Source organism: Alternaria dauci, chromosome 8, assembly GCF_042100115.1.
Source record: "Alternaria dauci strain A2016 chromosome 8, whole genome shotgun sequence".
NCBI classification, from domain to species: Eukaryota; Fungi; Ascomycota; class Dothideomycetes; order Pleosporales; family Pleosporaceae; genus Alternaria; species Alternaria dauci.
This window is the reverse complement of record NC_091279.1, coordinates 2314013-2326577: the sequence shown is the minus strand read 5'-3', so window position 1 is coordinate 2326577 and position 12565 is coordinate 2314013. Positions and strand designations below refer to the sequence as shown.

Sequence of the window (12565 nt, the reverse complement as noted above, 5' to 3'; positions counted from 1 at the left end):
CTTTGCACCTTCCCGCCTCCTCTCCGATAAAGACAAACTACCCCAAGCTTTTGACAACGCCTTCTAACAAGAACAGTCCCAAACCAAGCATGCTCCTTTTGTATTCAATTACATCCTCCACCACGCAGCCGTAAACCGTTGTACCAGGGTCCTTGCAATGCAGTCGTGAGCGGCGTGACGTCGTATGGGGTATATTGCAAGACGCGGACCATCGAGAAAGATAGAGCTAAGAAATCGCACCAAAACATGTCCCAGCAAGTGTGCCGAAGCATCCAGCATGGCATGACCACCCAGTTGCTGTGCTGGAACAGAAGCTCGACAAACGTGGCAGCAGTACAAGACGAGCAAAGAGAACGTTACATTCATCAGTCGTATCGAGGAAACAGAAAACTAGCAACAAAAGGACAAAGACATCATCATGTAGGCAATCGCAAGATATGCACGCTAATTCGCAGGCGGCTAGTTGTGAGAAGCTTCTGGGTGACAGCTAGCGCTGTTCACGTTCCGCAAGTCCACAAAAACTGACGGAGCAAATATATCGTGGTAATAAGGAAACCCAGCACTGTCGGAAGATGTTGAAATCTCGGCGTGAGGATGGAAAGCTGGGAACAGGGAGAATGGCTGCTCGTATAAACATGTGGACGCTGGGATTACACCGGATGAGTCGCCAACAACCTGTTGAGCCTGGAAGACAGGACAATAGCTTTGCTGACTAGCGGAGAACTGCATTGGCTGGTGGTAATGGAAGTTGCTCTGGCCCAAAGTCTGATCCTGGTATGGCACATGCTTGACGTCCAAGTCCATGTCGTCGCTCGGGTGGGGAGCGTGCATCGACTGACCAAACGAGGTACTGGGCGTTGTCGTGGAGCTGCCTGCATGCATGTGTTGTGCATGCAGAGCTGGAGGTCCATGAACGGGGACGTGAGTCTGTTGCCGCGGATCCCGCATGCTTCCCTGTAGCCGCAGATGCGACTCGGTTGTGGTGTTGTCAACCTCGGTCTCTTGGCCGGAATCGTGGGCATCGTAATCTATCCTTGGAGGCTGCTCGATGTTGGTCTGTCGAAGGCGCTTCCTAGGGCCGGGTGCATGGCGCGGCGGCCTCGTAAGTGGCTGCCAGGTGACATGTTTGCCTATACCAGGATCTCGGTTGTTTGTGCCTTCGTACAGGGAATATCTCGCCAAATGTTCCTGGTATAACTGCGCAACGTCGAAAAGATTTGGGATGATCTCGTCCAGGGCTCGCGCTTGCATCCTCTCGCTGAAGGCAGAACCCTTGGACGAAGAGAACTGATCCGGCGGTGTGGCTTCTACGGCGTAGTGCGCTGCGGTCCTGAGTTTGCTAGCCCAGTCCATAGTACGCTTGAACATGTCGATATTACGGTGTTGGAGCATAAGATCGACCGCCAACGTCAACAGACCTGCGTAGAGTAAGTTGAGACCCAGTCACAAACAGGAATGAGTGCTTACCATCCTTGTCCAGATGAGAGGGTTCTTCATAGGGCACATCCCGAGGCCACCAAGGCGGGGTACATTTCTGGGGCTGTTCGTGAGGCAGCTTCTTGTGGTACGGCCCGAACCTGGCCAAACGCTTCGGCTCCAGCAGCTTGACCCAAGCTGTGACGATGGGCCGTACTGGCTTCATGGTGAGTTCGTCCAGCCGTCTGCGGAAGAAGCGCTTGAGCTCATGCACATCGCCAATGTAGAAGGTGTAGGGCTTTGCCGTCAGCGCAGTGACATCTCCGTCGTAGTGCTGTTCGTCATCGTCATCTTCGCTTAGCGACCAGGCTACGGCTTGACTTGGGCGTCCTCTTGCTCTTGTTTGTGGCCGAGTTCTTTTGCGCTTCTTCGTCTGGTCTTCTCTTGGCGTAGCTGGACCAGTTAGCGAAGGAGCTTTCAGAGCAAGCATTCTATCTTACCCGGTACTTGGGATACGACAGGCTGGTAGACTGGCGGCACAACAATCCCAGGCGATTCTTCCGGACGTGAGACTCGCTGCGGCTGTGCTGGGCCGTTGAACAAATGTTCGAAGCCGGGAATCGGCTTGAAGACGCGCTCCTCACGGCCGTTGGGCGAGATGACCTTCCAACAGCCAATGGGTATTGGAGTGGCGACATCTGCTTCTAGTCCTTTGTGCTTGGTGGCGGTTTGGACAGCTTCCGAGGATGTTGCCTGAAGGATTCAGCATATATGCCCATCGCTATTACCGATAATACCAGGGTCCCGGTAGTTTGGTCACTGCAGCCGCTCAAAGCGCAGGAGCAAGCCAAAACATCGTCAACTCCCCAAGACATGAAAAAAAAAGGCAACACTCACAGACGACTGCTCGACTTCACCACCACGAACCATCGCCCAAGAGTCTACGTCACGATAGTCTCCCATCATAGTAGCGCCGTCGCTCGTCTGCATTGGCTGCCGGTCGCTCGCGGGAGGGGCTAATGGGTCCACGGGCCGGAACTTCGCCATGCAGGTGGGTAGCTATGGAGCTGCAGCTAATGGAACCCGCGAACTGCTCGACAGAACTTTTTCTCTAAGAGATGCGCATATATCGTCGTTCCTCGGCGCCCGACCAGAACAAAAAGTATAGGCTGTCCACCGGTCAGTTGACATGTCATACTCAGCAGGAACCATCCCATTGTAGCAAAATATCGAAGCGAAGTGAGAGGACGAGATGGTGGGGAGGATCGAGACATGATTCGCTGTGCATAGCTCTGGCTGCGCATGCTTCGCTTAACATCCTGCGCTGGCATTGCTTACCTAAAAGCGCAAGTTGCGGACCACACCCCAACTTTTGGGCGAACGAAAGATGCCCCTCTTCTGGTTGCAGATCCGAGATAAGCCTGAGCTCGGTGTTGGGTTCAGTAGTAGTGCGAAGGCGCAGCTACACTCATCAGCGAAAAGATCAATGTCGCCACAATCCTATGGAACACACCGAAGGTGCTTGGATGAGGTACCAGTAGCCAGCCGGAAAGATCTGTTTGCGGAATTAGAGGACAACACCCAAGTCTAATCGGTCTTTCGAATGTCGTGGGTGCAGATGTTGCGAACCCAGGCAGAGCCGCAGTATCAAGGGTACAAAAAGCAACGAACGAGGTCTTGATGGAACAACAATAATAGGACCGAATGTATTAACCAGGCTCTCAGGTTATAAAGCAGGCTTCAGTTCGTTATGACAAGCCCTAGACTTTTGGACTGCTATCTCCTGCACACTGCACCTACCCTCGCAGGCATCCTGACCTCTTCAAGCAAACACACAGAGCACAGTGCATGAAACTCTTGGTCCGCGGACGTTGAACATGAGGCTACAGTAACCGTTAAGTCTTGAGAGACTTGAACCGACCTAGGGTCTGGATTAGGCTTGTGGACCTGGCTCTGGCGTCAATCCACTTCCCCGACTGCACGATGTAACTTCTTCTGGATATCCTGCGCTTCCGCTCAGTCGACGTCTAACCGGAAGAGGTGGCCAGTTGCGGGTAGGGCAGGGATCCTGACGTTGTTGCGTATGGGTGTATACACACTAGTGTCGAAGCGTGTCGTATGGCATGTTCGGGGTCTTTGTGGAGGATTCCATGATGCAAATCGCATCTCGAGACCGCCAATCTACGATTAGCAGTTCTGATCAGGAGCTCATTGAGAGATGACTGCATGCTCACCATCACTGTGGCCGGAGGTTATATTGACGTCAGACTATGCGTCTGTATTGGTAACTGGTGCGGCTTTCTCAACCCCACATCTACACATCCCACGCTGCGACAAAATTTACGATGGCGTCTCGCCCATGGCCAGAAGCCGGTTAGGCACCTATCATCCCACGCCTTGCATCTATCTCTGGATCGTCCCCATTGTTCCACCCTCACTTAGCACATTGCCGCTGCCAACCATAGCACGGCCGTTGGAGTATACAGCACGAGGCGTGGGCATTACATGTGGCAGGAGCGCTAAGTAGACGTATCCGCATCCCCGAACCACGGAAATGACGCCTCCAAAAAGCCGAAGGGTCTCCATCCCTACTATACGACGCCCATTATAGCGCCAAGCACTGCATCCAAACGAAGTATACAAAAATCCTTCACAGGATCTCTTGCGATCTCGGCCAGGTCCTCGCCCATTCACCCGCTTACCAGGCTGCTGGCCAGAGATGAGAATCGATCTTGATACATCTTATCGACATGATGCTATGCGAGTTCGCCCAAGACAAGTTAGACAGGTTTTGCCCATCTCGCTAACGCCTGCGCACTGTTGCAGTACGTATATGGACTAATTTCTGCACATGGCCGCACAATGCAACTACCCTCCTGCTGCCTCACTCTCGGCACGTAGGGATTCCACTCACCGCAAACAGCCCACCGTAACTCACACGACTTGGCCATGAGCTCATACCGTATACGACAACCCAGAACCGGAACCTGGATTTTTCTTCGACCGCGCCACACTGGAACAGTAGAAGTGGAGATAACGTGCCGCACCGTTACACAGTTTCTTTTCACACGGCTACGGGCCGCTAGCCTACAACCTAAACCTGGCCTACACGCATGACAGACCCATGCCCCGGATACCCGACTGGGCCTCGTAGCCAGTCACGCTACTGATCTTTCCTCACTAGCATCCAGCATATATGCGCCACCGCGTAGAAGCGGAAGGTGATGTGCCTTGTTCAACGGAAGGCTGTGACACACTGCTCTATGCCCTCGTGTCAGCAAGGTAGCAAAATGTCCCTTGCACACAAAGTACTCGCGTACCGGTAGGCTTCGGCGTCCGGTTCCGCGCGGAGTTACCACTAGCGTAAACGCATGCGCTTCGTAACGAAAGTGCATGGGTACCATGATGTGCGACGAGCGAGCTGGATAGACGGCTATTGGGTCGGCAATCTTTCACGAGTGTGCGTTCAGCGATGGCAATCTTGATGCTGGATTGGAGTGCATAACGTTCACCGCTAGATGACGATACACGGCGGCTGCGGGGTTCGGAAGGTAGGGGTGATGAAACGTTTTCTCCGATGGAGAAGTAACCATGGTGCCAAAGATAGATGGAATAGAGTGATGGTCACCTGGCTATCGTCATTCGGTTCGTGTCGCCCATGGGAGAAGCGCGCTTAGGTACTGCTTTCACCGCTGCAGTTGACAGCCTTGTCTCTGGTGTTCGAATTCGTGTCGGGTAGCTGCAGTCATGAGATGCCAATCGCATTCCAGATTCCGGTCAGCTATCTCGCCTCACCATGTGACTATAACGGTCGCTGTGACACTTCTGTAAAGAAACAGAATCCTTCCGAGCTTTCTCCCATGGGAGTAAACATCCGAGCGCCTTCCGATACCTGGCTGTAAGTGAATGGCCAGCAAATGCCTTTCTTCTCAGTAGAATTAACATGAGAAAACATGTATCGTACGAACGGTCGTTTTGTGCCGCTTGACTTTGCATGTGATGTAAAACAATGTATCGCCTAAAATGGAATGTTTTGTTCCGCGGCTGCAACAGCTGTTCACGCATAACATGGCATATGATATCATGTATAATGATTCGTGAGATACCGACGACCCAGCAAGACACCAATCTACCATTACGCCTGTTCAAAGCGGCGATGGTTCAAAAGTACCTTGTTTTGACTTACTACTCACGATACGATTTACATGAAAGTACTACCATGATACCGCAGCACCCTCGCGTTGTATCCACCCACCCAACACCCTCAAAGCATGCTCGGTTCCAGAAAAAAGATTGCGAGTCAAAAACCAGTATTACAATTTTATACACACTTCTACTAAGATTAACTTAATCTTCTACTTGCTTTTCTTTTTCTCCGCCTCCGCTCTCCGCCTCCCACTACACAAACATGTAACTCAGTACCCCAAAACCAGCACCATCCGCGCGGTTCCTCTCCACACATTCTTCTAAAGCGCGCAATTATGGAAACGCCCCTTCCCCACTGGTCCGCAACCCCTCTTTCATCTTCCCCCGACCTCGTACGCATCAATCATAGTTCATGCGAACGCCAGTCCCTTCAGCTCGAAGACTGACTCATATCCAAACTATTCAACAACCCCGCCTCCCTTACCAATTCATAAAACAAGCCCTTTCGCCTAACCAGCTCCGCCGGCGTATCAAACTCCCTCACCTCACCCTTATCCAACACAATGATGCGATCGCTATCCAGAATCGTGTTGATGCGATGCGCAATGGTGATGATGGTCCGATTGTTGAACATGCTAGTGCGGAGTGTAGTTTGCAACATGGCATCTGTTTCGACGTCGACGGCGGCGGTCGCTTCGTCGAGGACGAGGATGTTGGAGGGTGTGAGCAGGGCGCGGGCGAGGGAGACGAGTTGGCGTTGGCCGGAGGAGAGGTTGGAGCCGCCTTCGTTGATGGTGGCGTCGAGTTGGCCGGGCATGGAGGAGATGTGGTCTTTGAGGCGGGCGTGGTCTGTGGGGGTCAGTTAGATAGTGCGTCTGGTAAACAGACTAACGAAGACTTACCTAGTACACTCCAGAGTTCGGTATCGTCGTGGACGTGTCCGGGGTCGAGATTGTCGCGCACAGTACCTTCGAAGAGCGCGGCGTCTTGAGGGATAATAGCCAGGCGTCTACGGAGGTCAAGAAGGCCGATGGTGCTGGTGTTGAGGTTGTCGATGCTGACGTTGCCCTCGACAGGCTCGATGATGCGGAACAGTGCCAGGGTAAGCGAACTCTTTCCCGCACCAGTACGACCCACGACACCAATCTTCTCCTTCGGCTTGATGGAGAGATTGATATTCTTCAGCACCAGATCAAGACCAGGCCGGTATCGGGTGCTGTAGTTGTCGAAAGTGACAGCACCCTGAGACGGCCAGCTGATTGGCGGCCTGTTCTTGGAAATGATCTCAGGCGCCTCGCTGGGTAGCGCGGCATACTCAAGCACACGTTCAACAGAAACGATGTTGGTCTCCACTTCAACAGTCTGACGAACAATCCAGTTGAGGCTCTGCGTAATCTGAAGCGCGTACGACATGGCCAGACCCACCATACCAGCCGACAGGCCGCTGTGGTTAGCAACGGAAATGATAGCGAAACCAGCGGCAGCCAAGATGATAACTGAGCCAAGGAATTCTAAACGAACAGCCAGCCATCGGTTGGCGCTGATCGAAGGGTAGTATGCACGCAGATTGGCATCGACACGCCACTCATTCTCCATCTCGAAACGCTTCTGCTGGTTGTACGCACGGATCGTGCTCATACCACTGAGACTCTCCTGGAAGTGGGCATAGATGGGGCTGCGGCTAACGCTGTCCAGGCGCTTAAGCTCCCGCGAAGTGCGCAGGTAATACCGTTGGATGTAAAGGTAAAGCGCGCCGAGCGGCAGGATGAGAGCAACGAAGACTGGGGTCGACCACGAGATGACGACAAGGGTGAACCCGGCTACATCGGTCAGTCAGTCAACTGTGACACAAAACGGGATGCATGTGGGGTGGTTGCATACCTCGAGCGGAGTTGACGAAGAGCATGTTGAACGTTCGGCTAGAGGTACGTGTTAGAAAGCCACTGGCATTGGTTCGAAGAGTAGTAATCAACTCACGCTAGAACTTCGTCGACTCGGTAAATGTCACTGTCAAGCAAGTTAGCCAGATGCCGCTATGCAAACTGGGTCCAGGGTCATGCGCGCGGGACGGCGAACACACGGCTATCAAGGGGCGAGGGCCGGACCGCGGGCATGAATCCAAATGTGGAAGACGACCTACCTTGAAAATCGGTTGAGAATGCGTCCTGCAGGTGTTGTCTCGAAGAAGCTCATTGGAGAGCGGAAGATGGCAAACGCCATCCGCTCGTGTAGCTTTCGGCTAGCTTCGATGGAGCAGAAAATCCAGAGGATCAATGTCTGCACGACGACAAGGGCAGCAGATCCTACACCAAACGCGAAATAGATGCCGATGTATTTCCCCACATGAGGATTTCCACCGTACTTCTGGTTCATCTCGGACCAATGCTTTAGCCATACGCTTGCGCCTGCATGATGTTAGCGTCAACCCCGAGAAGACGAAAAAGTGACCAGCCAATAGCGTGCTGGTCACGCTAGCAATGGTTTGCAAGCACCCGTGATTCTGCAACTTACCAATTGATGATGTTTGGGCGCCCAGGAGCAGCAGCAAATAGATTGTGACGGCTGCAAGATTGCTGGTCTTTGCATATTCGCCGTATACAGACCACTTGACCTTGCCTTGCTCGGAAAACTCCTTGGTCTGCTTGCTCTTCAACGCGCCACCCTCTTCATCGGTCAGCTTTCCACGAGGTCCCTTAAAACTTGCAGTGCTAGCGCGGCGAAGAGTCTGGAAGCTCGACTTGCGGGCCGTACCGCCTCCGACTCTCAAAGGAGCAAGATGCGCGCCACCTTCCTGTGCCGCCTCAGCTTCAGCTTGGTCTTCCTCGTCGTCTTCACCAGTGGGACTACCACCATAGACAGTAGAGTCTTCATCACTCATGATGCTATCAGATGTGCGGGTGCTATCATCCTCTCCTTGGTCCTCGTTTTGAGATGTCTTGATCAGTTGAGCAATCTCGCCCTTCATGGCCATTAGTTGTCCATAGCTGCCTCGCTCCAAAATCTTGCCTTCGCGTAGGAGCAGAATCATGTCTGCTTCCATCAAGACCGGGATAGAGTTGGTTGCCAGAATCCTGGTCTTGCCCGCAAGCAAACCCTTGGGACCAAGTACGTTGTCGATAAGATGGCGTCCGACGTGTTGATCAACAGCTGAAAGACAGTCGTCCAGAAGATAGATATCCGCGCGAGCGTACACAGCACGAGCAAGTGTAAGACGGGCCTTTTGGCCACCCGAAAGTGAGATACCCCGTTCACCAACCTCGGTCTGATCACCATCGGGAAGCGATGCAAAGTCATCTCGCAGAGCACAGGCGTTGACAGTCTTTTCGTAGAACTGAGGATCCCAACGATGACCAAATACAATGTTCTCGCGAACAGAGGCGTTCATAACCCAAGCTGACTGTGGAACATAGGCAGTCTTTCCCCGAAGCACGACCTCTCCATGAATCTTCCACAGATCACCAAGCACTGCTTGAAGCAGCGACGACTTTCCTGCACCGACGCGACCGACGATGCACGCGAGATCTCCCTTGTGCGCGGTGAAGTTGATGTCGTGGAGGGCTCGGCGCTCGGCATTCCTGTCCCAAGTAAAGCTAGCATCGCGGATGCGAACCGACTCGTCGCCAATCTCGTTCACGGCGTCTTCGCGGATAACAGCGTCGTCCTGCAACTCATCGGCGGTCAGATAGCCAGTGATACGGCCAACAGCTACGCTAGCCTCAACAATGGCAGTGATGACCATGGGAAGGATAGCAAGCGGGAACGTGAGGAGGTTGAAGAGCGTCAAAGCAGGGAAGACAATGTCAGTCGTCAGAGCACGGTTCTGCGTCAAGACGAATACACCGAAAGTTGAGCACGAGACCAAGAATGGAGTGGTGGACCAGGTGAAGGTCGAGAATGCTTGAGTCGCACCAATCTTGCGCAGTGTCTTGAGTTCTTGGTCGTTACGGATAGTGTTTAGACGGTTGGCAAAGGCGGTCGTCCAAGCATAGAGCTTGATAGACTTTATGTTGTTGAGAATCTCAGATATCAGTTTGGTACGCGAATCCTTGTTCTTCATCTGCTCCTTCTGCAATGTCTTCATCCATCGTGCAATCACACCGTTGATAGGGATCATGACAAACATGGCAGCTACACCAGCGAAACAGCTAACACCAAGCAACTGGTACAGTGAGAGCATGCACAAGATGATTTGGAATGGGGCAGACCACAGCTGTTGACCGTACTGTGCAAGATCCTGCAGACGCTGTGTATCCACGGCCATGTAGTTGACGATATCACCAGTTGACTTTGACGCACGACCTTCGTTGGATAGACGCGTAGACTTGGAGTAGATGGCAGCCGTAAGCGACGACTTGATGCGCATACCAGTCTCAAAAGAGCGTTGAAAGTACTGGTGCAGACAGGCGGTCTGGGATACAGATACGGCGAACATGGCGAGTGCAATCGCGGCGCCACGAATGAGAGGCTGAGGTTGTCCGGGGTAGTCTTTACGGTACGAATCGACAAAGGTGATCAGAAGTCTGAGCAACTGAGGCTGAGCGAAGTTCAGGACATCGCTTATAGTCTTGATGGCAGCGCCGCGGAAATAAGGACCACCGAATGAGCGGAACATTGCCACCCACAGTGAAGGGTGCTTCTTTTCCATCTCGTATTGCCAAGCATCTTCGAATGTCTGCGAGGTGTGTCGGGTTGTGTCGCGCTTTCGCAAGTTCCAGAGATCGTCCTGGGTGAGGAAAGTCTTGTAGCCTTGCTTCATCAGAGGTGTCATCCAGCCAAATGTCAAGACGGAGAAGACGTCTGCGTATTCATATGGACACTCATCGTCATCGCCAAGCATGTCGTAGTCGCTCATGCGCTTCGGAACCAGCCATTCCAGAACGAATGACAGACCGGCCAACCCAACACTGGCGCAGAAGACTGCAAAGTATGCCACATGCTCGCGATATACCTGTTGCGAAACGAGGGAGCGGAGCTTGACAGCGTATGCGAGGAGCAGGAAGAGCCAGTAGAAGAGAACCACGCCGTTGGCATTTCGCGAGCGCCAGTGCTCAATGTACTGGATGTAGAAGACGACGCAGAGGGAGACGATAGTGATGATGGACGTCCAGAAACGGAAGTCGCTGGCCCATACGTCCTTGTAGTATTCGATCTGAAGCGCGGCCTGCACAGCAGTGGTGGCAATGAGGGCACCGAGAGATATCTGGCGGCGCAAATGGTTAGCCACTGTTCGCCCTAGTCACCTGACGGTCTCAAGATATATTCCATACCAACTTGGCGAAAAAGTGCCAATTGCGCTTGACAGGCTGAGGCGGACACTTGGTGTACAGATACCACAACGCGCCAGCTCCACCCACAATCCCAAACACGCCAACCACGGCTATCCACACGTCGAGGAAACACGGTGTGAAGTCGTACCGTATAGGGCTGATTGGGCCCCAGCCCTCGCTATTACCGCATAGTGGCTGCCGGTCGTGCTTCGAGGCCGTCAGATAGCCATGCGCGAGCGGGATGCTGGAGAGAAAGGGCGTTTGTTGTTGGCCCTGCATCGATCGGATGGTGCTTGTGACTGCCGAGACTCTGTGTATCGCAGAGTGGAGGCAAACCAGGGCGTCGAAAGCGGCGAGAAGGTGTGTGAGCGGTCGCGGCGCGAGGGCACTTTTGAGTACAGAGCTCGGGCCGTCGGTATGATATAATCATGGCTGCTTACTAGCCCAAACTCCCGATAACGCCGCAAGCTAGACGGGCAACTAGCCTCTTGTATGTGGTAATGGACGATGCGACGATATCAACGGCTTGCGTTCATTGCATCCATCGAATTAGCAATCCCGTACGGCACAACGGCGGTGTGGCTGCCGTCTGGAGGCGCGTACCTAGGTACCGTCGCCACGTGCAGCTCGTCCGCAAACGTCGCGACCCGATGGGCCGGACTTTGTCCGATCCCCATCCCGCCGAACACGTTCGCAGACGTCAGAACACCACATCACGTGCGCATGCCATTTCCAACTACAACCTGTGCAAACAACTGACGAATGTGTTCGTCGCCAACTCGGGCCATATCGTCTCTTGTCCATCTCGTGCGGCCGTAGTGTTGGCCTGTTATCTGAAAAAGCAAAGTGGTGGGGCACTTCGTGCCCGCCCAACGGCTCTTGCTTTGCTGCTACCTGATCATTCACCGGTTCCATTCACGCTACTCAAAAGCAAAAGCCCATCACGTCTCCCACCTATTTCGTTCCGTCTCGCTTCGTCCAGTCCTGAAGTTTCTGGAATGCTGCGACTGCATTGCCAGACACGAGACCTCGCTCCTTGTATTCATCTAGACTCGCAATCTTCTAGCAATCCGAGTTAAGTAGGCCCAGTAACATCAGTAGTGTTTGACCATCAACATACTGCAGCGAAAAACGGCAAAGAGAGTAGTAGCTCTACATCGCTCAACGTCGTCATGTAGCCAATGTCTTAGGATATCGGATTCAGAGACCGAGAAAGAGCGTGATGTATACCTAGGCACATACGCACTCAGGAAGCAAGGGAACCCCGAGGAGGCCAAGACGAATTCACTGTGCCATCAAGATATTCATCGTATCGACGTCGTATCATGTTCCTCTGCAACGCGCTTCGAGAGACGCGACTTTTCGTGCTTTAGACGCGTCGGGTTTCACGTGGCGGCCCGATGCAGCGTCTGCGCAACACCGACCCAGCGTCTACTCCTAGCCAGAATCATCGACAACCTCTATACGACCGACTCCGTAACTAGATAGTTGAAGTGAAAATAGCGTTCTATTCCACGCATGCGTCTACTTCCACCACGGGCGAGGGAACGTACCTAGGTAGCGAAGCAACTTTGAGCGAAGGCTAGGTTCATTATGCCGGAAACCTTCACGACCACACCGACAACAGCAGGGATCTTAGCGCATCGCAGCTACAGTATTTCGTAAGCTTCGTACGGTGAGGACAGAGCATTGTTTGCAGCTTGTAGGCCAATGCTAACTCTTACAGATCGATTTCA

At 53.1% G+C, this 12565-nt stretch overlaps 2 protein-coding genes across 2 annotated transcripts; both read right to left on the bottom strand.

The window, feature by feature from the left end:
• Nucleotides 1–459: 459 nt before the first annotated feature.
• Nucleotides 460–2463, bottom strand: ACET3X_008691 (uncharacterized protein; the record flags this gene model as incomplete). Its single annotated transcript, XM_069454892.1, has 4 exons — nt 460–1418; nt 1468–1869; nt 1917–2169; nt 2314–2463. 4 exons carry the CDS (start codon nt 2461–2463, stop codon nt 460–462), a joined length of 1764 nt encoding a protein of 587 aa, XP_069304293.1.
• Nucleotides 2464–5992: 3529 nt separating this feature from the next.
• ACET3X_008690 (uncharacterized protein) lies at nt 5993–11108 on the bottom strand (the record flags this gene model as incomplete). Its single annotated transcript, XM_069454891.1, has 7 exons — nt 5993–6411; nt 6465–7382; nt 7444–7481; nt 7540–7569; nt 7703–7967; nt 8074–10762; nt 10830–11108. 7 exons carry the CDS (start codon nt 11106–11108, stop codon nt 5993–5995), a joined length of 4638 nt encoding a protein of 1545 aa, XP_069304292.1.
• Nucleotides 11109–12565: the final 1457 nt, after the last annotated feature.